General features: G+C 41.4%; 1 protein-coding gene across 1 annotated transcript; it reads right to left on the bottom strand.

Annotated features, from left to right (window-relative positions):
- Positions 1 to 891: 891 nt before the first annotated feature.
- Positions 892 to 25,059, bottom strand: gtf3c4 (general transcription factor IIIC, polypeptide 4). Its single transcript, XM_080212213.1, has 5 exons — positions 24,769 to 25,059; positions 20,475 to 22,289; positions 10,797 to 10,927; positions 8,668 to 8,756; positions 892 to 4,265 (listed from the first exon to the last, which is right to left on the bottom strand). Exons 1-5 carry the CDS (start codon positions 25,057 to 25,059, stop codon positions 4,201 to 4,203), a joined length of 2,391 nt encoding a protein of 796 aa, XP_080068339.1. The 3' UTR covers positions 892 to 4,200.
- Positions 25,060 to 25,080: the final 21 nt, after the last annotated feature.

Below are 25,080 nucleotides of genomic sequence, written 5' to 3'. Positions count from 1 at the left end.
ACACTCTCACTTCCAGTCTGTTGACAGTGGTCAGAAGAGGAAGACACAACTGATAATAACAAAGAACAACACAGCATGGGAAACAGGCCCTTTGGCCCAACAAGCCCACACCACCATTTTAACATTGTGAATGCCCTCTTCTACCTATGACCTTTGTCTATGCCTATTGGACTCCACAATAAAGAAACCATAACCAGATTGAGGGAAGACTAATTTAGGGACAATTTGTTAACACCAATCAGCCTAAGAGCACGTTTTTGGGGTGCAGGAGGAAACCGGAGCACCCGGGGAAAACCCATGAAAGCACGGGGAGAATGTGCAAACTCCCACAGACACTGGCCCAAATCCATGTATTTGCACAGCAAACAGTGATAGTCACCGAGCTGTCATGTTACCCATCAGCTGGTCCAGTTTAAGCGTACACTAACGACGTGAAGCACTAGGCAACTCTCAAAGCAACATCCAAGAGCAGCTCTCGCACGACCCACCGCGTGTATGTCCCTTGTTGGACAACAAGGCGGACCGAATCACCTGTGGATTAAAAAAGACATCAATAAACATGCACAACTTATACAGACATTCATGGAATCCCCAGGAGCTCATAAGTAAGACAAGTGAGCCGTAAAATATGTTGGAAGGTCCATAGGAATCAATTGATTCCCAGGAATGTCCCAAGGCTCTTGATCTTTACTTAGAACAGTTTCCCGTATCCTCCATCTCTAATCCGCTCATATGCCTATCTAAGTAAACCACAAACAACTCTAGCGTGCCTACCTCCACCACCCTACTTGGCAGTGCATTCTAGGCCCCCACAACCCTCTGTGTGAAAAACCTCTCTCTAACATCCAAATTATACCTCCCCCCCCCCCCCCCCTCACCTTAAGCCTGTGGCCCCTCGTAATTTTTGTATCCAACCCAGGAAAAAGCTTACCACTGTTCAGTCTATCTATACCCTTCATAATCTTATACACCTCTATTAGATCTCCCCTCATTCTCTGTCTTTCTAAGGACAACAACCCCAATTTGCCCAATCTCTCCTCATAGCTCAGTCCTTCCATACCAGGCAGCATCCTGGTAAATATCCTCTGCATTCTCTCCAGGGTCTCCACGTCCTTCCGGTAGTAAGGCGACCAGAACTGGACGCAGTGCTCCAAATGCAGTCGAACCAACGTTCTATACAACTGCAACATTAGACGCCAGCTTTTATACTCTATACCCCATAATATATGGTGGGGGCCTGGAATGCACTGCCAAGCAAGGTGGTAGAGGCGGACACGCTGAGATCGTTTAAGACTTATCTGAATAGCCACATGAACAGACTGGGAATAGAGGAATACAAACGAATGGTCTAGTTGGATGCATGAGCTGTGCAGGCTTGGAGGGCCGAAGGGCCTGTTTCCTGTGCTGTATTGTTCTTTGTTCTAATCTGTAGTTAGCCATTGTCCTGACTGAAATCAGCAGAGATTGGGAGATCAGGCCTGTGCCCACACTTTTCTAAAGTAAACTTTGACTTACAAAACTGGTGACTAAGAGATACCATTGTTTTAATAGAAAGATTTTTTTAGTAATATCCCAAACTGTCTAATTAGGAGTTGAGTAATTGAAACATTACTGTAAAGGGTAAATAGGACAAAAGGTCAACAGATTGCTAGAATTTAGCGATTTCACTACTGGATAAATGAGTCAGTGTTTGAAGATTTTCCTAATAAGATAAAACTACATCAAGTATATTGAATGCAATTGTTAAACAGCCAAATCATTGAAATCACCAAAGAGTCAGGGAAAGTGAAAATAAAGAGCAGAATGGAGGAAATCTCCCTAGGGTGCCAATAAAAAGCTGTCACTGAGATCTTCTAACTCCAAACCTTTAACCTGATGTTGCTTAAAAAGGTCTATAAAGCAAAATGGCATTGGGCACACAGTATACCTGGAGATTGTAATGCAGGCCATTATCACAGCCTGCCACAAGACAGTAATATTTGGTTTCGGGAATGTGATTCTTCTCAAAGAAATATGATGGGTTAACTCCAATACTATTTTACCATTGTGCTCAACTGAATGTGCATGGGGAGAAATTTTGCTGATAAATTGCTCTTCGTAAAATGTTGGAAGAAATGATCAAGTTAAGCAGAAGTATCTGTCCAGGTCATAGTTAACCCCCAAGCAAAACACCCACAAAAATAGCATCACCAAGCTCAGGTTTCTGGTGGAATCACAAAAGGTCAAAGATTTGTCACCCAGATCCAAGACTCCAGAACACCCAGCTAGTGGAATTCCCAATGCTTTGCTCAGATTGATCATCTATCATCACAATCAACTTCTTCAAGGTCTTGAAATCAGACCGATTCAGCTCAGAGAAAAAAGGTTCCTGTGTGAGATTTCAATTCTCAATGGATAATTAGAGAATCTCTTCCAACATTTCAAGACCTAGTGCTTTGTACTTCATATGTTCCCCTTATGTCAGTTATCAAATATTATCTACAACTAAAGTGGGGACACCTAGAATGGGTCACCTTTTTCTACTAGTGTGGCTAAAACATCAGACTTTTTTAAAAAAATACAATAGTTATATCGGGTATAAAGTAAAAGTGCATTTACTTTAAAGCTTAATTGATTTAGTTTTGCATGATGGAGATGGATGCTACCCAACAACTATAGGATTAGGATCCAGTCCAAAAATACTTTTTTCTTCAGGAACAAAACCTTCTAGTTTTTGGCTGATCTATTAAAAAGGTACCCATTGCTTAATACAGATAAATAACATTTAGCTGTTGGCCAATATCAGAGCAGCAGGATCAACAGGTGGGAAGTGGCAAGTTATCCAATTCCTGATGTTGTCTTTAGAAAACCATGGTTTATACAGACAAATGAAATCGGTTAATAAATTATCATTTCATTGTCCTTCCAAAAAGGAAGGCTATGTGAATAGCATTTTACCATTTGAAATGAACGGCAAGAGGTTTTGCTTCATGGAAGTAATCCAAAAACTGGTGTACAATAATGAAACTGCAATTTAGCAGCTTCAGCCATACTTAAAAAAAAAATGCCCAAGACACTTCCATTTATATTTCACAAGATGGTACATTTTATCCAAACTGTAACAGATTTATTGAGAAAACCAAATTTATTGTACAAAAAGAGTAGTTTTTCACGTCTTAAATTGCGTTCACAAATGTACGCAACAGTTGCAGTCGTTAACCAAAATTTAAACAAAAAACTTAAAAAATGTGAAAATGTACATTAATTGAAGACAGACAATAGAGCAAGTCTAATGGACTGTCCCAAACTAGTAACACACCAGTCTCTTAATGACTGGTCCATATCATCTGAAGGCCAACAGTGTGTCATTGAATTTCACTTTTTCCAGCCTAACCTTTAAATACAGGGTCACTTTACATTATAGCTGTATCCTTTCCAGCTCTTAAACATCCTCCCCATCCCCCCCAACCATCCCTCCCCCTCCCACACATCTCGGATTATAATTCCATTATAGACCTGACATTTGTGGGATTTATTTGTGGTCAAGAGAAACATAAATTGTAAAAGATCTTCTAAATACCTTAGCCATATTGGATATACCAATGTGTACCATTCATGACTCAAATCCTCTAATGATGAAGTAATAAAGAACTTCCTTTTCCTATTGTTCCCGCAACCTTCGAGTCTAGTGTAACTGATTTTGCAGATGCAAAATTAGGCAAGTATCCTTCAGAAAACTGTGACAAAGGTTAACATTTCCACTTATTTAGTCAAAACTTGCCCTGGAAAGACAAACTTCACTTGTTCAAATCTGACTACTTTAAACAGATAGTTCTCTTCATTATTCCTGCACTTTCTACGCTCAGCTGTGCTAGAAATATTCCCATTATCTACAGCACTCTTTTATTCTCGGCAATAATTTACATTCATTTCCTACTCCTGAAGAAATGTGATGAGCAAGATTTACACACTGTCCTCTCCAATGCCCTTGAAATTCATGAACGTGATGTTGGTGGGAAGGTGCCAAGAAGCCTTCAACTTTTCTTTGTGTCCCAAAGCTGCATCTCTGAACATCTTTAGATAGAAGACAATGCCACTATCGAATAAACACAATACTCCCCTAACTGTGGAGTAAATATCTTAAGCATCATTTTCCAATGCTAAACTTAAGATACAGATGTACACTCTGATCCTCCTGTGTCCAACAGTTTGAATGCTTAATCAGAAGAGAGGAGAGTCACAGTATGTACAAGGACTCTGTAGCAGGCGCTTTATCCAGTCAGGGTCTGCAATGTGAGAAAAATATTTCAATAATAGGTCAATTAAAGCAAAGTATCGTACCACAAAATACATATTATAGATTGAAATCAAAAAGCTTTTGAAGAAAATTGGTTTTGTTATTAGGATTATTACATATTTAGTTACCCTAATCTGCCACAGTCACACCATTCACCAATAAACTGGCACATCTGATAAAAAAATCAGTGGCACATTGTATGAACCAAGATTTTTTTTATTCATTTGTGGTGCATTGGCGTCACCCTAGTTGCCCTTGAATGGACTGGCTTTCTAGGCCATTTCAGCGGTAGCTGAGAGTCACATTGCTGTGGCTCTGGAGTTGCATGTAGGCCAGACCAGGTAAGGATGGCAGATTTCCTTCCCTAAAGGACATGAGCTAACAAAATGGGTTGTTCTCGCAATCAACAATGGTTTCATGGTCATCAGTAGATTCTTAACTCCAGATTTTTTTCTAAAACAGAATACAAATTCCTCCATCTGCCGTGGTGGGATTCGAACCTGGGTCTCCAGAACATTAACTGAGTTTCTGGATTAATAACCTAGTGATAACACCACTAGGCATCGCCTCCCCAAAAAGGATTAAGAAAAAATTGATGTGAAAGAGCCATGATGCTGTGGGGATGCACTAATATTATGCTTCATTGGTTTATTTATAAAATGCATTGCACCAACATGCTTCAATTTTCTTTTGAAAAATAATGTAAATGGGTAGAAACTCACCTGTCAAGGAAATTAAAGATGGCTTTAATAGTTTATTTGCAACTGGGGTTTGTAATTTAACAACTGTCTGACTCGTCTGAAGGTCAGTGTTAAAGGTAATTATTCTGTAGGCCCTCCCTATCTGGATTACAAATGTGTCATCTAATCTTAGCACTGCCAACAAACAATATTGCTGTGATTCAATTGTACTGTCACAGCTGCCTTCTTCATATATTAAAAAAGACAATCCCATCAAAAGTTGACCAGGTTGTGAGGGGCTAACCATGTCAATTTTCACATTTCTGGGCCACCGCGGACTAGCATTTTGGCTACAGGCCAGTTTTTAATGAAATGGTTTTCACCTCCAAAGTTAATGGCCAGCAAGTAAAAATCTCATCAATTTACTTTCTGAACCGGGCAGTAAGCAACCCAATAGACCACCGCAATTACAGTGCTCAGCATGAAGTTAAGTTTTCTTTTTAAAAACCCAGATAGTGAATGTGGCCATCTTCAAACTCAGATCTTTCAACAAAAGCATCAGGTCCAAAATTTGTCCTCATTTTCTTTTTAAACATTTCTTGTAATTAAGCTCAACAAAATAAGTGCAAAATAAGTCAATCTGGATGGCCATAAAACATTAGACAGGGGTCGTGGGTAGAGAGGTGGACTGGTGGTGTTGAGATGGCGGCGTGGGCTCGTTGGGCCGAAGGGCCTGTTTCCCGGGCTGATTTCGTTCTTTGTTCTTAAAGTAGTTGAAGTTGTGTCAATGGTGCCTTTGAACATAACAGTGTCAAGGAACTACATTGTTGTGATGCTTTGTTTTCCCTCTGTAACCCTGGAGTAGAAAGTACATCTTACAGATTGCCAAGTGGGGAACAGTGGGGGTAAAGTTAGATCATATTCTCCACCTGAGATCTCAGCTTGGTTCAGATGGTTGCATTTCTCACTTTAGAAAAAGCATCTAATCATTATTACTTTTTTTATGGCGTCAGGAAGCAGAGGTAGTTGTAAGTGATTAATGCTTGTATTGTTGGGTTATCAGAAATAAAATACAGATGTGACTGAGTTTAATTTAGCGTTGTTGTGGAAGAAAGGGTAAACTCTAGTTAGATTCACACTAAACAATGATGTTTGCATGTATGGGAGTTTTTGGCAGCAGTTCAACTGTATCTGTAATTGTTTACAACCTGAAAAGTAACCACAAGCTTGCAGAAATAATGTGTTGTTGCTTAGCAACCAGGGCCACATTTTAGATTTGCAAAGTTTTGAGCGTTTTTTTAAACCAAACCTATAGGAGTGGAACTAGGAAACTACAAAGGGAAAAAGCTGGATCACTGAGAGACTGTATGAAAGTTTGAATGTTCCTGGCTGTTCAAGACAAAGGAGTACCAAAAGGAGAGTTGGAAAACCTGGATGCAGATTCTTGCTAAAAACAATTGAGGGAAAGCAGTGTTTGAAAGAAGATTCTATGTAATGTCTGTTCGAAAATGGAGTTTGGAAACACTCAGGAGGAAGCCAGCCTCCAGCGAGATCACTTGGCTGACAGGGCAATAGTCACCTGAAGGGGATTTGAGGAAAAATCCATTGAAAATTGACTGAGTAGCACCTGAGTTTCAGGATGTCGTGTTGTCTGACCACAGTTAGCCTGGAGGGTTACAGGGACTATGTAATTATTGAATACCTTATGGCACAATATATTTTGTAACCTGTGTTATCCTTAAAATCTGTGTACATTTGTGAAGATAAGTGGGAGTGAAGGATTATTTATTGTAGTCAAACTTTTCATGTAAAATAATATTTTTGTTGTTGAAAGCTAATTGGCACTCCTGTCACTCTGTCCATGCATGTTTTCTAAAACAATGTAAAAGTTAGTCTTTTGAGCCAGGGTTCCAATCTGGAACCTTCTCGTCCAGTAGTAAAACCAACTGGGATTGTCATAATGGGAACTTGCAGTGTATGAATTGGTTGCCATGTTTCTACTTTATAATAGTGACAATGCTTCAAAAGCACTTAATTAGCTGTAAAGAACTTTGAGATGCCCAGAGGTTATAAAAGACACGATGTAAATACAAAGTCCCTTTATTTCTTTGTTTTTAATCAAGTGCATCAAAGGTAGCACAGTGGTTAACATGCTGCCTCACAGTGCCAGGGACCTGGGTTCGATTCCTGCTTGAGTCGCTGTCTGTGTGGAGTCTACATGTTCTCCCTGGGTCTGCATGCTCCAATTTCCCTCCCACCCTCCAAAGACGTGCTGGTTAGGTGGCCCGGCCATGCTAGATTGCCCCTTGATTTCAGGGGGATTAGCAGGGTAAATACATGAGGTTATGGAGATGGGGCTTGGATGGGATTGTGGTTGGTGCGGGCTCGATGGCCGAATGGCCTCCTTCTGCACTGTTGGGATTCCAAAAGCAGATTAATGGTTATTCAGGTCATTAATTGTTTGTATTATTTGCAAGCAAATCAATCCGGTAGCTGCCTAGCTCATTATGTGCATCGCATCCTGGAAAAGTGATAAAGGTTGCTGAATTTGCACATGTTCTTTTCTTCGGGTTGTTGTTTGTTCATTTATCAGACAGATGCATGATCAGAGTGCACAAAGGTTCTACTAACAACTGCATTTTCTAGGTTATGGAGATGGGGCTTGGATGGGATTGTGGTCGGTGCAGACTTGATGGACCAAATGGGCTCCTTCTGCACTGTAGGAATTCTATGATTTTTCTGTAACAAAAACAAGGTTTGTTTGGAATCCTCCATTTATAAAAACTATGTGCCACAACCTCCGTCAATCTCAGTCAGACTGCCACACTGCTCTTTCGTACTTGCACCAAAATACAGCCGCACCTTTCTCACAGCTGACCTTCAGGCTGTGGCTGGGTGAGGAAGGTGCAGTGCGACAGGATCCTGAGTCCATTTGTCAAATACAGAGAGTCAGAGGGAAGGAGTCATGCCCACCCACACACTTTTTAAAAAATAAACAGCACTGGATGACATAAAGGCCCAGCCTCTTTAGAGAAGCCAGTGAGAAGATAAGTATGTAAAATAAATAGTTTGGATCAGGGTGGAGGGGGTGGATGCGGGGAAACCAGTTGGTGAGGATAGTTGAGGAGGGATGCTGTCACTAGTATCGTTACCCAGGAGTTAGAAATGCTCTTAATTCTTCTAACTTTCCTGGATAACTATCCTGTTAAGACAGCCTCTGATTTAAATTGAAGTACTAGATGGTTCGCAGTGCAGGGTAATTGCCTAAAAGAAGTTTGAACTTCCCCAGCAATTTCTGTGCTGTCCTCATGTGTCTGAGGATCCCCCCAGACCTCAGGATTCATTTATCAGACAGTTGCATGATCAGCGTACACAAAAGGTGTGTACGATCCCCCAAGGAACAGAGGTTATGGGACAATCGTTTTCCTTGATGAACAAAATGGTTAACTTTGACAGCCACTTTATAAAGTTTGTTACAGCCAAAGATGTAAAGAACAATATTTCTGCTAATGAACAGTTACAGGCATCAACAGCGTGGAACACATGAGTGCACTTAGCGCCTCTCCATCTTTCAGCTCATTTAGACAATGGACTCTCTGGTCAATGATGTGCAGCAACAGAAGGCTCAAATTCACAAACCTACATCGACGAAATTTCAAAAACACAACGCTTTAAGATGAATTCCTTTCAATGTTTTTACCAATAGCTCACCTGAGGGTAAGTGCTGCCGAGCAATGCTGTCTTGTAACAGACATCTACGATAGGTCAGACTCTGGCAAGCGTGGTACGTCAAAACACATCTGTAAAGGGAGTTAGAATAGATCAATACTGTACTTCACTAATATATTCACAGACATCTTCAACGTCTCGTTACAACAATCTGAGGTTGCTATCTGCTTCAAGATGACGAGCATCATCCCAGTATCAAAGAAAAACCAAGCAGCATGCCCTTATAACTATCAGCCGGTGGCTCTGACATCCACCATTATGAAGTGCTTTGAAAGGTTAGTCATGGCATGAATCAATTCCAAACTCCCAGACTACCTGGATCCAATACAGTTTGCCTACTGCCGCAACAGTCCACAGCAGATGCCATTTCCCTGGCCCTGCAGTCAACCCTGAAGCACCTAGATAACAAGGACACCTATGTCAGACTCCTTTTTATTGACTACAGCTCAGCCTTCAACACTATTGTTCCCACAAAACCCATCTTCAAACTCCGTGGCCTGGGCCTCGGCTTCTCCCTCAGTGACTGGATCCTGAGCTTCCTAACTCACAGACCACAATCAGTAAGGCTAGGCAACAACACATCCTCCACGATGATCCTCAACACCAGTGCTCCACAAGGCTGTGTTCTCAGCCCCCTACTCTACTTATAGACCTACGACTATGCGGCCAAATTCCCCTCCAATTTGATTTTCAAGTTTGCTGACAACACCACCATAGTGGGTCGTATCTCAAACAATGACAAGACAGAGTACAGGAATGAGATAGAGAATCTGGTGAACTGCTGCGACAACAATAATCTCTCCCTCAATGTCAACAAAATGAAGGAGATTGTCATCAACTTCAGGAAGCGTAGTGGAGAACATGCCCGTCTACATCAATGGGGACGAAGTAGAAAGGGTTGAGAGTTTCAAGTTTTTAGGTGTCCAGATCACCAACAACCTGTCTTGGTCCCCCCACAATGCTGATGCTACAGTTAAGAAAGCCCACCAATGCCTCTACTTTCTCAGAAGACTAAGGAAATTTGGCATATCAGCTACGACTCTCACTAACTTTTACAGATGCACCATAGAAAGCATTCTTTCTAGCTGTATCACAGCTTGGTATGGCTCCTGCTCTGCCCAAGACCGCAAGGAACTACAAAGGGTTGTGACTATAACCCAATCCATCACGCAAACCAGCCTCCCATCCATTGACTCTGTCTGCACTTCAAGCTGCCTCAGCAAAGCAGCCAGCATAATTAAAGACCCCATGCACCCTGGACATTCTCTCTTCCACCTTCTTCCTTCAGGAAAAAGATACAAAAGTCTGAGGTCACATACCAACTGACTCAAGAACAGCTTCTTCCCTGCTGCCGTCAGACTTTTGAATGGACCTACGTTGCATTAAGTTGATCTTTTTGTACACCCTAGCTATGACCATAACACTACATTCTGCACTCTCTCATTTCCATCTCTATGAACAGGGCACAAGAAACAATATTTTTCACTGTATGTTAATACATGTGACAATAATAAAATCTAATCAAATTTGCCTCTGGAATGCAAAGTAAGTAAGTCTCAGTACTGGTGAGCATGCAGCACGTGGATTATTGTAAAAACCCATCCAGTAACTCACACCAATCTGGATAACTTTATAATACCAATGCCACCACCACCAATACCACTACCACCAAACAAGCTACCCAACTATCAAGATGATCTCCAGCGCAATTAAGATATGCACACATCCCAAACTACAGAAAATAAAATAAGTAGTGGACAGCTACATAAACAACACAGGTATCCAAACTTTGTGGTCTAATTGTTTTCAATAAGTATTTAATTTATACCAATCTGTTCCAGTGTTCATACAAAAATGAACCACCAACTGTTATAGTTAAAAGCTGCACTCTTTAAAAAACACTAGAAAAAAAGTAACATTTTTAGGTGTTCCCAAAGGCTGTAGAGGGAAGTTCTTACATAAAATGAAGTTAGAAATCTGGCAAAAAAATGTTGCAATGCCCCTGGATTTTCACTATATAAAACACACAAAAAACATATGCACAAGATACAAAAATCATCAGGTTCCCATATCGGATGCATCCTATGCCTTTGGCAACTGACTGGGCTTACCTGTGCCAAATGTGACCATTGGAGCAGACAGCCTTGCGTCGATCGGTAAACGGTAGAACCTCTTTACAGAGGGAACAGTGCTCAGGAAATGTCTGTTTGGTCAATTTCTTCAAGTTGTGAGAAATCAGAACCTATGCCAAGGAAGGGAGAGAGAATGGCGGGTGGGGAGCAACGGTGAGAGAGAGATTAACTGCTTGTAACATCAAAAATAGAAACTCTTAAAAAGATTGCGCGTTACTTCAAGCAGCTCCTGTGAAGCAATCCCCTTTTCATTGTCAGTGAGAACAAGCTGTCACAAGTTTTCTTTTGCTGACCAGGAGTTTCTACTTTGGGAACCTTCAGTGATATGGGCACAAACTGTGTTCAAGATTGCACTAGTTTTAGAATTAGTTTTAATCATTTGCACACTCAGGTTTCTGTTCAGATTCATCATATATCATCCAAATGTAAAATTTGCCATGAACATCACAATTGGATAGCATTTCAGGATACATTCCAATATATAGTGGAGAGTGGGAACCTGGTGCAGTTCTACTTATACATCTGAAAAAAAACATTTTTGATGTGGTCTAGTCTACCACCAGTGAATAACCTAATTTTAAAATCAAAGAAAAACATTTTTATCGAACCTTTCACTGATTGCATGGTCATCAGTAAATTCTTAATTCCAGATTTTTTTTTATGGAATTCAAATCCACCATCCACATTCACTGGTTGTATCAGTGTATAATAGTCAGCTTTTTTAGTAAATTAGGAAAACTTCTAAAACATGCCTATTAGTGTTCTTGCGCCAAAAAACCTTAATTTGAAGAGCTTTGAAAGCGGCTTGCAATATGTACGATCACTGGAAATGCAACTTAATGATTAATTCGATGTGGGGCTCTGGCTGACTTCGCATACAATTCTTTTTTTAAAAAAAACTAGCATAAGTGATCACAGGAACAATCAGTGCTCGAAATCCCTTGATATTTTGTTCTGGTTTGACTGATTTTGGGTTGAAGAAATTGTGCTGAGAAAGCCAATGAAACCTAGTGGGTATTCCAGGCTGAATATCATTCCTGCACCACACATTACATACAAAAATGTTGCGTTTGAGCATTTTATAATAGCATTGGCTTTCAAGAAACGAGAATGCCTTTCTTCCATATCAGATCCTAATAGCGCTGATCATGGGAAAACAAGTTATTGTACACAGAAGCAATAACAGTGCTCAACTCGTTATATTAGTTGCGCTAAATAACCAACATAATTAATGTATCATAGAATCCTGCAGTGTAGAAAGAGGCTATTTAGTCCATCAAGTTTGCACCAACCACAATCCCACCCAAGCCTTATCCCCTTAGTGTCTCCCTGACACTAAGGCGCAATTCAGCATGACCAAGCCACCTAATCTGCACATCTTTGGACTGTGGGAGGAAACCCACGCAGACACAGGGAGAATGTGCAGACTCTGCACAGACAGTGACCCAAGGCCTGGGATCGAACCCGGGTCCCTGGCGCTGTGAGGTAGCCTTGCTAACTACTGTACCACCCAATAACACACACAGCCGCCGCACCGACAGCTCCCCGTCAGGGTACTGAACCATGGGCTCTGGTGTGACAGGCGGGGAGAACAAACCTCTGCACTAAAGAGGAAGATGCTGTGATATTTCTAGTATTGATAAAACTATGTATCACCTTTGGCCAGAAAGAATGAAACGTTCACCACCGGCTTTCATTAATAGATCAGCTAATGGAGATTTAAGTGCATAAATTGAAGTTTAGTATGGAATTGTGCAGCACCTTCACACTACAGGAGGGTAAACACGGGCAGCAGCACCACAGGCATGCATGAAGAATATCTGACATAAATCAAAAACTTCAAGAAATTGAGTGAGCAAACAGGAACATGCCCAAGCAGACTTCAAACCTCAGTCGTAAATTCAGAGACCTGAAATGTAAAGTGGAACCATCACAAGCAGTATGATAGGAGGATCTGTGTAAATCAAAGCACATTACTGCACCATAAAGAGGATGGCGCCTCTAAGCCATGGTGTACCCAGATGAAAAATACTGGCATCTAATACCAGAAGCAAAAGAATAGAGGATGCTAGGTTTTGGAATTTGTATGTTTTCTCCAAAAAAATGAGTTTTAAGTGACGTGCTTTGAAATTAGATGAATTTCCAGAGATTTAAAGCACCAAGTTTGTGGAATGTCTCTCGATCTACTTACAACAGATAATGAAAGACATAGCGAAGGCAACGACCTAGTCGTATTATCGCTAGACTATTAATCCAGAAACTCAACTAATGTTCTGGGGACCCGGGTTTGAATCCCGCCATGGCAAATTATGAAATTCGAATTCAATAAAAAAATCTGAAATTAAGGATCTACTGATGACCATGAAACCATTGTCAATTGTTGGAAAAACCCATCTGGTTCACTAATGTGCTTTAGGGAAGGAAATCTGCTGTCCTTGCCTGGTCTGGCCTACATGTGGCTCCAGAGCCACAGTAATGTGGCTAACTTTTAACTGCCCTCCAAGGGCAACTAGGGATGAGCAATACAAGTGCACACATATACAAAGTTCTTATACTTGCACACAAGGAATCCTTACAAATACTCAATATTTAGGTGTCTTAGTAGCTGAAACTGACACTAAACTGTCAAATGAAGAGCGCCAGTCAAAGTCATTAGGATATTGAAATACAAACTTCAGGCCATAAGCCAGGAGAGAATTATCAAATTTTATAGTATCCTAGCCAGATTACACCTTTGAACGTTGCCCGCTGTTCAGTCTTCCTGGAAACAAACTCCAGTGCAGAGAACAACTAAGAGACTGATCTCTAATGTATGAGATCTAAGTTGAGGAAAGGTTGAAAAAGTGGATATTTCAGGCAAGAAAAGAAAACAGATATTTGAGAGGTTTAATCAGAGGGTGAAGAGTAAAGAAAAAGTAATTCTGAGATTTCATTTTTTAATCACAAATGACACAGTGTTTAGCACCGCTGCCACACAGCACCAGGGACCCAGGTTCAATTCTGGCCTTGGGTCACTGTCTGTGTGGAGATTGCATGTTTTCCCAGTGTCTGCTTGGGTTTCTTCTGAGTGTTTGTTTCCTCCCACAGTCCAAGATGTGTGGGTTGGTTTGGATTGGCCATGCTAAATTTCTCCTTCATGTTAGGGGGATTAGTAGGGTAAATACATGGGTTATGGGGATAGGGCTTGGGTGGGACTTTTGTTGGTGCAGGCCTGATGGGCCGAATGAGCCTCTTCTGCACTGTAAAGATTCTATGAAAAAGTCACAGGTTTAAACTAATAAAAGATAAAATTTGGGCTGGTATCAGGAAGTTTTCTCCACACACTACTTGAAGGGGGATCGTTAGGATGCTTCACCCAAACTCCAAGGTATATTATGAAGTCAGATTAGACCACAACTATTTCTATTTTCGGCATAAATGTGAGAATCGGATGCTTCACTCCAGGTGTAATTCTGACAAATTAGGATTCTTTTATGAAAACAAGCTTTATTTACTATAAAGTCTTTATATCGCTCAAACAAAATAGCATAGCTTAACTTTTAACAGTTGAATAATACTTCAAAAGGAAACCTTTCCAATTTCTAATTTATTACTAATTCAGTTCCATTTAAATAAGGTTTCTCTTACAGACTTAAAGCCCACTTTCAATATAGTTTGCAATCACAGGTATACTTTCTCTGACTTGAGTAACAGCCGCGAAGATTCCAGAGAGAGACTTTCTGGGGAGAGCAGAGACTTTTATCTCTGAACAGCCCCTCCAGTAACTCACTTTTAAAAATGAAAAGAGAAACTTGTTTTCCTGCTACAAGCCTAGCTCCTCCAGTAAGCCAGGATCACATGACTCTAATCAATCATTCTAATCTGAAAGTAAACAAAAGCACATTAACTCTACAAAGTAACATATTTCTAGCTGAAATGAGTTATCTTGCTTTCTCAACATTTGAATTGCAAATTTTCCAAACATATTGACTTCCTGTCAAAAAAACTGAATCATTAGGCAATCCTGCTTGTACATAAAATATATCAATAGCACAGTATCATCACAGGATAAACATATGGAACAGACTTCTAGATAGAGCAAGTAGAAACTCTGGAATCATTCAATAAGCTATTAAATGCTGCAACAGAAACAGTACTGTTAGGGTCTTTCACAAATAGATGAATTAAACTGCAAAATATTGTTTGTCTGTAATTACCAGATATATAAATGGAGAAGATCAGCACATTAATAACAATAGGGGGCATGACATAATCTTCAATTACATTGGTATGGATTTTGCACTCAGCAGCAAGTGAACAATTCATCACACTTAGTGGCATAAGAACATAAGAAATAGGAGCAGGAGTAGGCCACCTAGCTCCTCGAGCCTGCCCCACCATTCAATAAGATCATGGCTGATCTTGTAGCGGTTCAGTTCCACTTACCTGCCTGCTCCCCATAACCCTTAATTCCCTTATTGATTAGAAATCTATCCACCTGTGACTTAAAACATACTCAATGAGGTAGTCTCCACCACTTCAATGGGCAGAGAATTCCAGAGATTCACTACCCTCTGAGAGAGGTTCCTCCTCAACTCTGTTCTAAACTGACCTCCCCCCCTTATTTTGAGGCTGTGTCCTCTAGTTCTTGTTTCCTTTCTACGTGGAAAGGGTCTCTCTGTCTCCACCCTATCTAGCCCCTTCATTATCTTATATGTCTTTGAGATCACCCCTCAGCCTTCTAAATTCCAATGAGTACAGGCCCAATCTACTCAATCTCTTCATAAGCTAACCCCCTCGTCTCCAGTATCAACTTGGTGAACCTTCTCTGCATCCCTCTAAGGCCAATATATCCTTTCACAAATAAGGGGACCAAAATTGCACACTGTACTCCAGTTGCGGCCTCACCAGTACCCTGTACAATTGCAGCAAGACCCCCCCCCCCCGCCCCTGCATTTATACTCCATGCCCCACACGACAAAGGCCAACATTCCATTTGCCTTCTTGATCACCTGCTGCACCTGTAAACTGACTTTTTGCAATTCATGCACAAGGACCCCAGGTCCCTCTGCACAGTAGCATGTTGTAATTTATCACCATTTAAATAATAGTCCATTTTACTATTATTCCTTCTAAAGTGGATAACCTCACACTTGCCAACATTATACTCCATCTGCCAGGTCCTTGCCCACTCACTCAGCCTATCCAAATCTCTCTGCAGACTTTCTGCACCCTCCACACAATTCGCTTTCCCACTCATCTTTGTGTCATCAGCAAACTTTGTTACCCTACACTCAGTCCCCTCCTCCAGATCGTCTATGTATACGGTAAACAGTTGAGCCCCAGCACCGATCCCTGCGGCATGCCACTAGTCACCAACTGCCAATCAGAAAAGCACCCATTTATTCCAACTCTCTGCTTCCTATCAGATAGCAATCCTCAGTCCATGCTAACACTTTACCCCCAACTGCATGTACCTTAATCTTCTGCAGCAACCTTTTGTGAGGCACCTTATCGAACGCCTTCTGGAAATCTAAAAACACCACATCCACTGGTTCCCCTCAGTCAACCGCACTCGTTACATCTTCATAAAAATCCAGTAAGTTTGTCAAACGTGACTTTCCCTTCATGAATCCATGCTGCATCTGCTTCATCGAACCACTTTTCCAGGTGTCCTGCTATTTCTTCTTTAATGATGGATTCCAGCATTTTCCCAACTACAGACGTTAAGCTAACCAGCCTGTAGTTACCTGCCTTTTTCCTTTTTTAAACAGTGGTCCAGACTTTGTGGGTTTTTGTGCAGCAACCCATTAGGGGTCCAACTGAGTCTGGTGCCACAGGGTATTTGGGACTTTTAGATAAAGGATAAGCAAAAGAATGTCTCTCAAACTAGGAAGTGCAAATGAAAATATTGAACCATGTACAGAAAGTAGTGTATGTATATCATCACCTTCCAAACCCACAACCACTTCCATCTAGAAGGACAAGGGCAGCAGGTACATGGGAACACCACCACCTGCAAGTTCCCCTCCAAGCCACTCACCATGCTGACTTGGAAATATATCGCCGTTCCTTCATAGTCACTAGGTCAAAATCCTGGAATTCCCTCCCTAAGAGCATTGTGGGTCAATCCACAGAATGTGGAGTGCAGTGATTCAAGAAGCCAGCTCACCACCACCTTCTCGGGGGCAACTAGGGATGGGCAATAAATGCCCAGCCAGTGATGCCTATGTCCAACGAATAAATTTTTTTAAAAAGTAGAGAGGAAATGAAAGATGGGAATAAGACATAAATAAGAGCAAAAGAGGGGAACAGTGAAAACTTTTAAAAATCTGCGATGATTAAAATTTAAAAGGAATGAAAGTCTATGCTTAATTTAAATTAATATTTAATATCCGGCTATTTAAATTTATTTTATCACACAGTTAAAAATTCACACATTTGAATGGGCAAACCCCAACATTTCCCAGTGTCTTTAGTGTTGAGGGCAAGCACTGAAATTTCACATCCTTTGTGTATCTTAATACTGGGTCTCTCGAGGAGATAATGATATAGTGAAGTTTGAAGAGCAGAACAAATCTAACTGCAATTTCATGATTTTGGCATTTAAATGTAGTTGTGAGAATGTTGGAAATTGCTGTTAGATTCACCCTGTTACTAACGGTGAGCACCGACAGCCTCACTGTCATTCTTGCTTTAAAATCCGGATCATTCGCTTTCATTCTGGAGATAAAGTTTTGACAGATTTATTTAGGGTTAATTATATTCAACTGTGTGCTCGTTGCTTTACAGATTTCCAGAATTTCATTGTGCAGACAAGGAGTAATTAAATTTATTTATTCATAGGCTTACATTAACACTGCAATGAAGTTACTGTGAAAATCCCCTCTCTGAACTAGCCATTCCTATTATCCCCAAAACATTTTTAAATCTCTCTTTCTGCTTTATACAAATAAAGACCATTTTCCGATCCATTTTAGAATTAAAAGAATAATTTTACTCTGTGGTACAGAATAACTGCCCATTATCTAAAGCTTGTATGTGCACAAGTTGCTGCTGCTTCCATTTTAAATGTCACACCTACAGAAACTCTAAACATCAGCTTTTCATGTAAAAAGTGTTCAACTTAGAAACCGAGGATTGGTCTACAAAGACAAATGAAGAATTTTGCTGCACCTGCCAAGGCATTGTCAAGATTTGATGCAATCTTACTGGAGCAGTGCCCACATTCTGCAACCTGTAGTTGTAATAGCAGAGGAGGCATCTTTGAGTTAAATGAGCGATTGGCAGTTTAGTTTTAATGATATGTTTATGCTTCAATGCCTGCCACCCAAGAATTCCTCGTCTCTACACATTCTTTCTTTGCTGCAAGGTTGGTGGTAGCTCATCTTTTGCTACAGATGATTCAGCTCCCTCCTTTGAGATTTTGTTTTTTTTTAAGACAACGCACCTAGGGGCCAACAAATATGTTCGTGCTAATGGGAGAAAGCTTCAAATCCTGGGCTGCAAGTTATAGTATTATTCTCTGCTGAGGTTGCTGAAGTGTGCTTCACACAGACAACAGACATCAGTAACAATTATGAAAGGAGGAAACTGGTTAAGGATAACACAAATATCATCCAAAACTTTAACTGCTTTTCCTTTATTGTCATTATTTGCAGCACTTTTAACACTGGCTTCGTGCATCATTTTTGCACTCATCCACTGTGCAGTACATTCCTTTGTCACTCTCAGATTTCATTTGGCACATGTTTGCTCTCTTAACTGGAGGGTTTAGTTTGTGCAAGAGACTGCACACTAGTGATCGGATCAAGATCAGGAAAAATGTAATGCAACACCATAGCCATATCCAGTACTGGTAACACGCTTATGGGTTAAGGCCCAGAGTTTATTTGGATCCATTCCCCACTGCATATTCAGTCAATTACATCTCGGTCATTTTTGTGCTGGCGGTTGGGATACTAACAGGAGGATTTCACTGACCAAGAAACGATCCTGCTGGTCACTCCTCCCCCGCTTCCTCCTCCTCCTCACCTGACCCGGGACACCTGCCCACACTGGTGCCCCATCCCTCATTTTCCATCCTTGTCTCCAGTGCTTCCCGGTCCCTTCTCCCTTTCCTACAAATTCCTATCACCAGAGGGAGTGTCTTTTGTTCACTTGCTAGCCTCTCCCTTTATTTGAAAACAAAATGTGATGGGGTGCAATATACGGAATGAGCTTTTCTTATTGCCTAGTTCTTGATTTAAAATTTTATTCTCAGGAGGTCAGCGATGTTGGTGAGGTGACAATGCTCACTGCCTTGACGTGGTGGTGGTCTCTGCTGTTATTATGTTTCTACTGAACTTAAAAGTTAGAACTTTCCAACATGAGATGCGACCTCTCAATCTAGGGGTTGCTAGTCCTGCATTATGTTGCCATTGTTGGCTCCATTGCAAGAAATTCCATTCAAGATTAAGATCTTTTGGAAAAATGGGGAACACTAGAAAAAAGCCCATCATTTTCTCTTCTTTTCTCAAAGGAGCCTTAGCTCAATAAATTAATTCAATAAGTTGAAGAAAAAATATAACAAAAATAGAGAAGGCAGAGTTTTGAGTTACACCATAACTCATAGGAGCACAATTAGATCACTCAACACATTGAGTCTGCTCCGCCATTCAGTCATGAGATATTTTTCTCATCCCCATTCTCTTGCCTTTTCCCCAAAGCCTCTGATCCCCTTATTAATTATAACCTATCTATCTCTGTCTTAAAGACACTCAATAACCTGGCCTCCACAGCCTTCTACGGCAAAGAGTTCCACTGATACACCACTCTCTGGCGGAAGAAATTCCTCCTCATCTCTGTTTTAAAGGATCATCCCTTCAGCCTGAGGTTGTGCCCTCTGGTTCTAGTTTTTCCTACTAGTGGAAACATTCTCTCCACGTCCACACAGCACAGGAAGATCTACTTTTGAAAATCTGGTCAAATTATTTTTAATGTTACCTCAGATGGTTCCAAAAAGCAAGAACTTCAACTTTTTTTAATTCATTCTTTGGACATGGGCATCATTGGCTGGCCATTATTTACTCCCATCCCTAATTCCTGAGAGCAGTTGAGAGTCAACCACATTGCTGTGGGTCTGGAGACACATGTAGGCCAGACCAGGTAAGGATGGCAGATTTCTTTCCTTAAGGGACATTAGTGAACCAGGTGGGGTTTTCTGACAATGGTGTTATGGTCATCCATAGACTCTTAATTTCAGATATGTTTTGTTGAATTCAAATTCCACCATGGCAGGATTCGAACTCAGGTTCCCAGAACATTAGCTGAGTTTCTGGATTAATAGTCTAATGATAATACCACGAGGCCATCACCTCCCCATGATACACAAAAATGTAGAGTTTTGCAAACTTTCCAATATAAATGGTCCTTGTGGAGGATTGAAGACAGAAAATATTCTTTTATGCTACATTATAGAACCATTATGATTAATGCCTATTTGCAGACTAACTGTCCTGGTGATCTTTCCCTGCTGTGGGATGAATCTTAAAGATCCATTCTTCCCAGTTGCTGAAATACATTGGGAATTATAGTTGGTAGGGTTTCAAAGGACTGAGTGGCCTCACAAATGATTTTCATGATCAAGCAGGCTGAGGGGAGGGTGGAACGGAATATTCGACCAAAACAAAGACCTACCTTGGCTGTCCTATCATCATAGCTGGGGTCAGATGTCAAGAAATCACAAATGCCTCTGGTTGGGACACTAGTGTTCTCGGTTATCCAGGTGTGAAGATACACTTCACCCAGAACGCGTTTCATGTGTTCACGTGTCAGGTGGAGTTCTACAACTTCAATGTTCGTCCGAATTGCACTTAATTGCTTTGCAATCCTCTCTCGAAACTCATCTTCAGCGTTGACTTCTTTTGGCTCAACAGTCAAGTCCTCTGCTTGACTCCCAGCCTCTCTGCTTGGTTGACAACCTTGTGCACTTGTCTCTGCCTCATCTAGCTGTCTGCTATCCTCACCTAACAATGCAGGGTTGTCACGCAGCAGAATCTTTGACTCGTGATGGTTTGGTTTCCAAAGTGCTTCAGAGGGTGTCTTCTGTAAGGTCTGAAATAAAACCTTTAAGAGAAAAAGTCTTAATCGCCATAAGTAGTTAGATGGATTTGTCTGGAGTTTATGGTCTAGAGCTTCATCAAGCTCTGGAGGAATACGTTTTTCTGTCAACACCCGCCAGCGTACAAGGTCAAGTAAGTCCACCTGTTTGAATAAATTGTGGATGGAAGATTCCAAAATTTTAGAAGCTGCTTCTTCTGGAGTTTTTAATGTGATAAACTGTACCTGGTATGTGCGGCTGGCTGGGTGGAGGCCATTATTTATGCCTTCTGCTGTCACAAGAGCTAGATATGCATTGTTTGGGCTGAGGCAAATTCCATGAAGTCTCACTGTGCCAATCGAATCTGGCAGCTTGATTAAGGTATGATCAAACTTCACTGCTACATCTGTGAAGAGAGGAGTCAGCTTTCGGATGGTTCCATCAACAGAGCAGGTGTAAAAACTTGCAGTTTGTTTGTTGGCTGTCAGAGACACAATGGGTAGTGTGTGGAGGCCTGTCACATGAGAATTGTGAACATTCAGTCCAGCTTTGGATATCAATAGCAGGCACCAGAAAACATAGGTTCCTCTGGCTGCCACAACCAAGCTGCAGCTGCATTTCTGATAGGGGTGGTAGAGGGAGATACATCTAATATTGTGCACAGGTAACTGATCCATCTCTTGCCAAAGAACCACAGGTTGTCTGAGTGTGAAGTATCCTTTCACCGCTTTCAAGTTGACTGGCAGGATCTTGACAGGTCCTTTGGAACTACCAACAATCAACCCACTCATTTTGCGACTACCATGTTCATATTCCCACCATGCCAGAACACTTGGGTCATTAATACCTGATTCAATGGTACTGCATGCAATGATAGACCCTTTGCCATGAAATGGGATTTGAAATTGCCATATAACAACATCACCATTTTCAAGTAGGACGGCCAACAGCACAGTGCCCACGTCTTCACATTCATTGTTGGCTTTTACACGTTGGGTATTGCAGATACTGGACCATTCCATTCTAACAGGAGTCTGCATATAATGTCTCCTTTGGAATTCAGAGAAATTCTTCAGCCCCCCACCCAGATCCGCATCCAAATGGCCGTATTTGTTCTCGTATAGCATCTCACCATACACCTCCGTAATGTCTAAAGCTGGCGTCCACTGCAACCTGTTCACATTCACCTGGATGGACAGTCTATTGTCCAAGGTCAAAGATGCCAACAGACATCTTCCATTGAAGTCACAACCCAAGGGAGACCAGCTGGTGAATTTAAATCCTCGCAGTGGTGATAAAGCACCCCCTTCAGGATTAAAGACTCTATCCATCATTAGGGAATGACTTAGAGTTGGATCTTTTTTACTCAGGAACTTTTCCTTGCAGTCACTTACTTCTGCTTGAGAGCCAACCTTAAAACACAAAGTATAAAAGTTAGCCTTTCCTAACAGCATGTAACTTATTCTTGTTCATGTGAAAATAATCAAAGCCTTCAGCTATGTTACAGTCAAACCTTAATGGGGAATAATTAGGAAACTGTAGATTAATTTCAAGACTCAAGTTCCATTTGGGATTTGTGCACTAGGAAGTGATTTTTTTTAAATAACCTAGATACATTGCAGTTAGAAAATAATAACATTACTAGTACAACAACTTACAGTCCTCAAAAGAATATTTCACACAGCCCACAGAAGGAAGAGGATAATGCCAAACAGGAGACTGGAAAAATTAAAAGGTGTAAGGAAAAGGGTTAGAAAACCATTCAGGAGTTATAGTCTTAGGAGTCTTTTGAAAGAAGGTAGAACTGTATCAAGCCATTTGGAAGCAAATGCCAAGGAGCAAAGATGCAGTGTCTAGAAGGTAATAACTTTCGATAGTGGAGCAAACAGTAATCCAATGTTGGAGACTGAGGGCTGGGAACTATAGGTTTAACTTCACTCCTTCAGCTATTCACACGGAGGTAGAAATCTAGTGAAGTTTGGTTCAGATGGAAGTTCTACAGCAGCTAGTTTTAAGTCCCTGTCCATTAGAAAATCCAAACTGTAGTCTGTTCCTCAACTTTCAACACTCCCTCCCCCAACAAAATAACATACTCAACAATGCAAAATGAGAGGAATCATAAGTAAAATCTTAAATTCTACATAGGTGCATTGCCAAAGTATAGCATCATAATATTATTATAGGAACAGATCATTTAACTCTTTAAACATATTCTGCATTTCAATAGAATCACTGTTGATTTGCATTCAAACACCCTCCCCTACCATAGCTCCACATCCATCAAATTTAGATTTAAAATGATAAATTGAACGAGCATCTAGTACTTTTTGATGGAGAGTTCCATGCTTCTACCAAAGTACTCATGGACTGTCCAATAACCTCTTTAAAAAATAAAGCACTCAAACTTGAGAGAGTACTCTGAAAACTCATGGTTCTTCAAATCTCGACAAAACTAAACTTAAACAAAAAAAACAAGCCTCTAAGACAACATGAGAAAATTCATAACAAGAGCACAGTGGTTAGCACTGCTGCCTCACAGCGCAAGGGACCTGATGTGACTCTGGCCTTAGGTTACTGTGTGGAGTTTGCAAGTTCTCCCGGTGACTGTGTGGGTTTTCTCCGTGTGCTCCGGTTTCCTCCGATAGTGCAAAGATGTGTTGATTAGGTAAACTGGCCATGATAAATTGGCCCTTAGTGCCAGAGGGCTCACCTGATGAAGGAGCAGCGCTCGCAAAGCTTGTGATACCAAATAAACCTGTTGGACTTTAACCTGTTGTTGTGAAACTTCTTACTGGGGGAATAGCAGGGATTGTTGTCAGTGTAGATTCAATGGGCCGAATGGCCTCCTTCTGCAGCGTAGGGATTCCACGCCATGAATCTACTGAATGCTTTTTAAATTATCCTATTGAAGCTTACTAGACTACATTTCAAAATGACATATCAAATTTCAAATTAAAGCACAAGTTCAGTGAGTTGGAAAATTGTATTTTGTTTTTAAAAAAACATTTCTAGAGAGTTTATTTGGATAATGAAGTGTTGCATCTGACAGGAGAGGTGGTGACTGACCAAGATTGCAAAAAAGCTACAAAGGATTGTGAATGAAGCCCAATCCATCACTCAAACCAGCCTCCCATCCATTGACTCTGTCTACGCGTAGAATCATAGGAACCCTATGGTGCAGAAAGAGGCCATTTGGCCCATCGAATCTGCACCGACCATAATCCCACCCAGGGCCTACCCCCATATCCCTACATATTTACCCACTAAACCCTCTAAGCTACACATCACAGGACACTAATGGGCAATTTTAGCATGGCCGATCAACCCAGCCCGCACATCTTTGGACTGTGGGAGGAAACCGGAGCACCAGGAGGAAACCCACAAAGACAAAAGGAGAATGTGCAAACTCCACACAGACAGTGACCCATGCCGGGAATCAAACTCAGGTCGCTAGAGCTATGAAGCAGCAGTGCTAACCACTGTACTACCGTGTGGTAAAGTAGCCAGCACAATCAAGGACCCCATGCACTCCAGACATACTCTCATCCACCCTCTCCTGTCAGGCAAAAGCGCAGAAATCTGAAATCACATACCAACCAACTCAAGAACAACTTCTTCTCTGCTGCCAACAGACTTCTGAACAAACCTACCTTATATTACGTTGATCTTTCGTTACACCCTAGTTATGACTGTAACGCTACATTCTGCATCCTATCTTCTCCTGCTCTTTGAACGGTATGCTTTGTCTGTATAGTGCGCAAGAAACAATACTTTTCACTATATGCTAATACATGTGACAATAATAAATCAAATCAAATCAAACTGACTGATCTGTCTAGGGAATCAGAGAGTTTGCTGTCGGCTTGTTCGCGTTGCCAGGGAGGGATTTACCTTGAGGGAGCAGCTCTGGCTGGGTGCAGGGACCGAGGTCCTGTGGATCACCATGTCCAGCCCGCTGTTATGGAGGTCGCAGATCTGCTCCAGGACATAGATGTTTTTGCCGGTGGTGATGGAGAGCCGGTTGTCCTCGGACCAGCTGAGCGGCTCGGGGCCGCTCACCGGGTACTGAAGCTTGACACTGGGTTCCCGCTTGCTAGTGAGCAGAGCTCGCCCGCCGGCCGGACTGCTGCCGCTACCGCCACTGCTCTTCCTCTTGGCCGAAGCCACAGACACCGCCGCCATCTTCCACAAGCCCACCTCTGC

Source organism: Carcharhinus amblyrhynchos, chromosome 25, assembly GCF_965287045.1.
Source record: "Carcharhinus amblyrhynchos chromosome 25, sCarAmb.v2.hapA, whole genome shotgun sequence".
Lineage (NCBI taxonomy): Eukaryota > Metazoa > Chordata > Chondrichthyes > Carcharhiniformes > Carcharhinidae > Carcharhinus > Carcharhinus amblyrhynchos.
The sequence above is the reverse complement of the archived record's forward strand: the minus strand, read 5'-3'. Positions and strand labels throughout refer to the sequence as shown.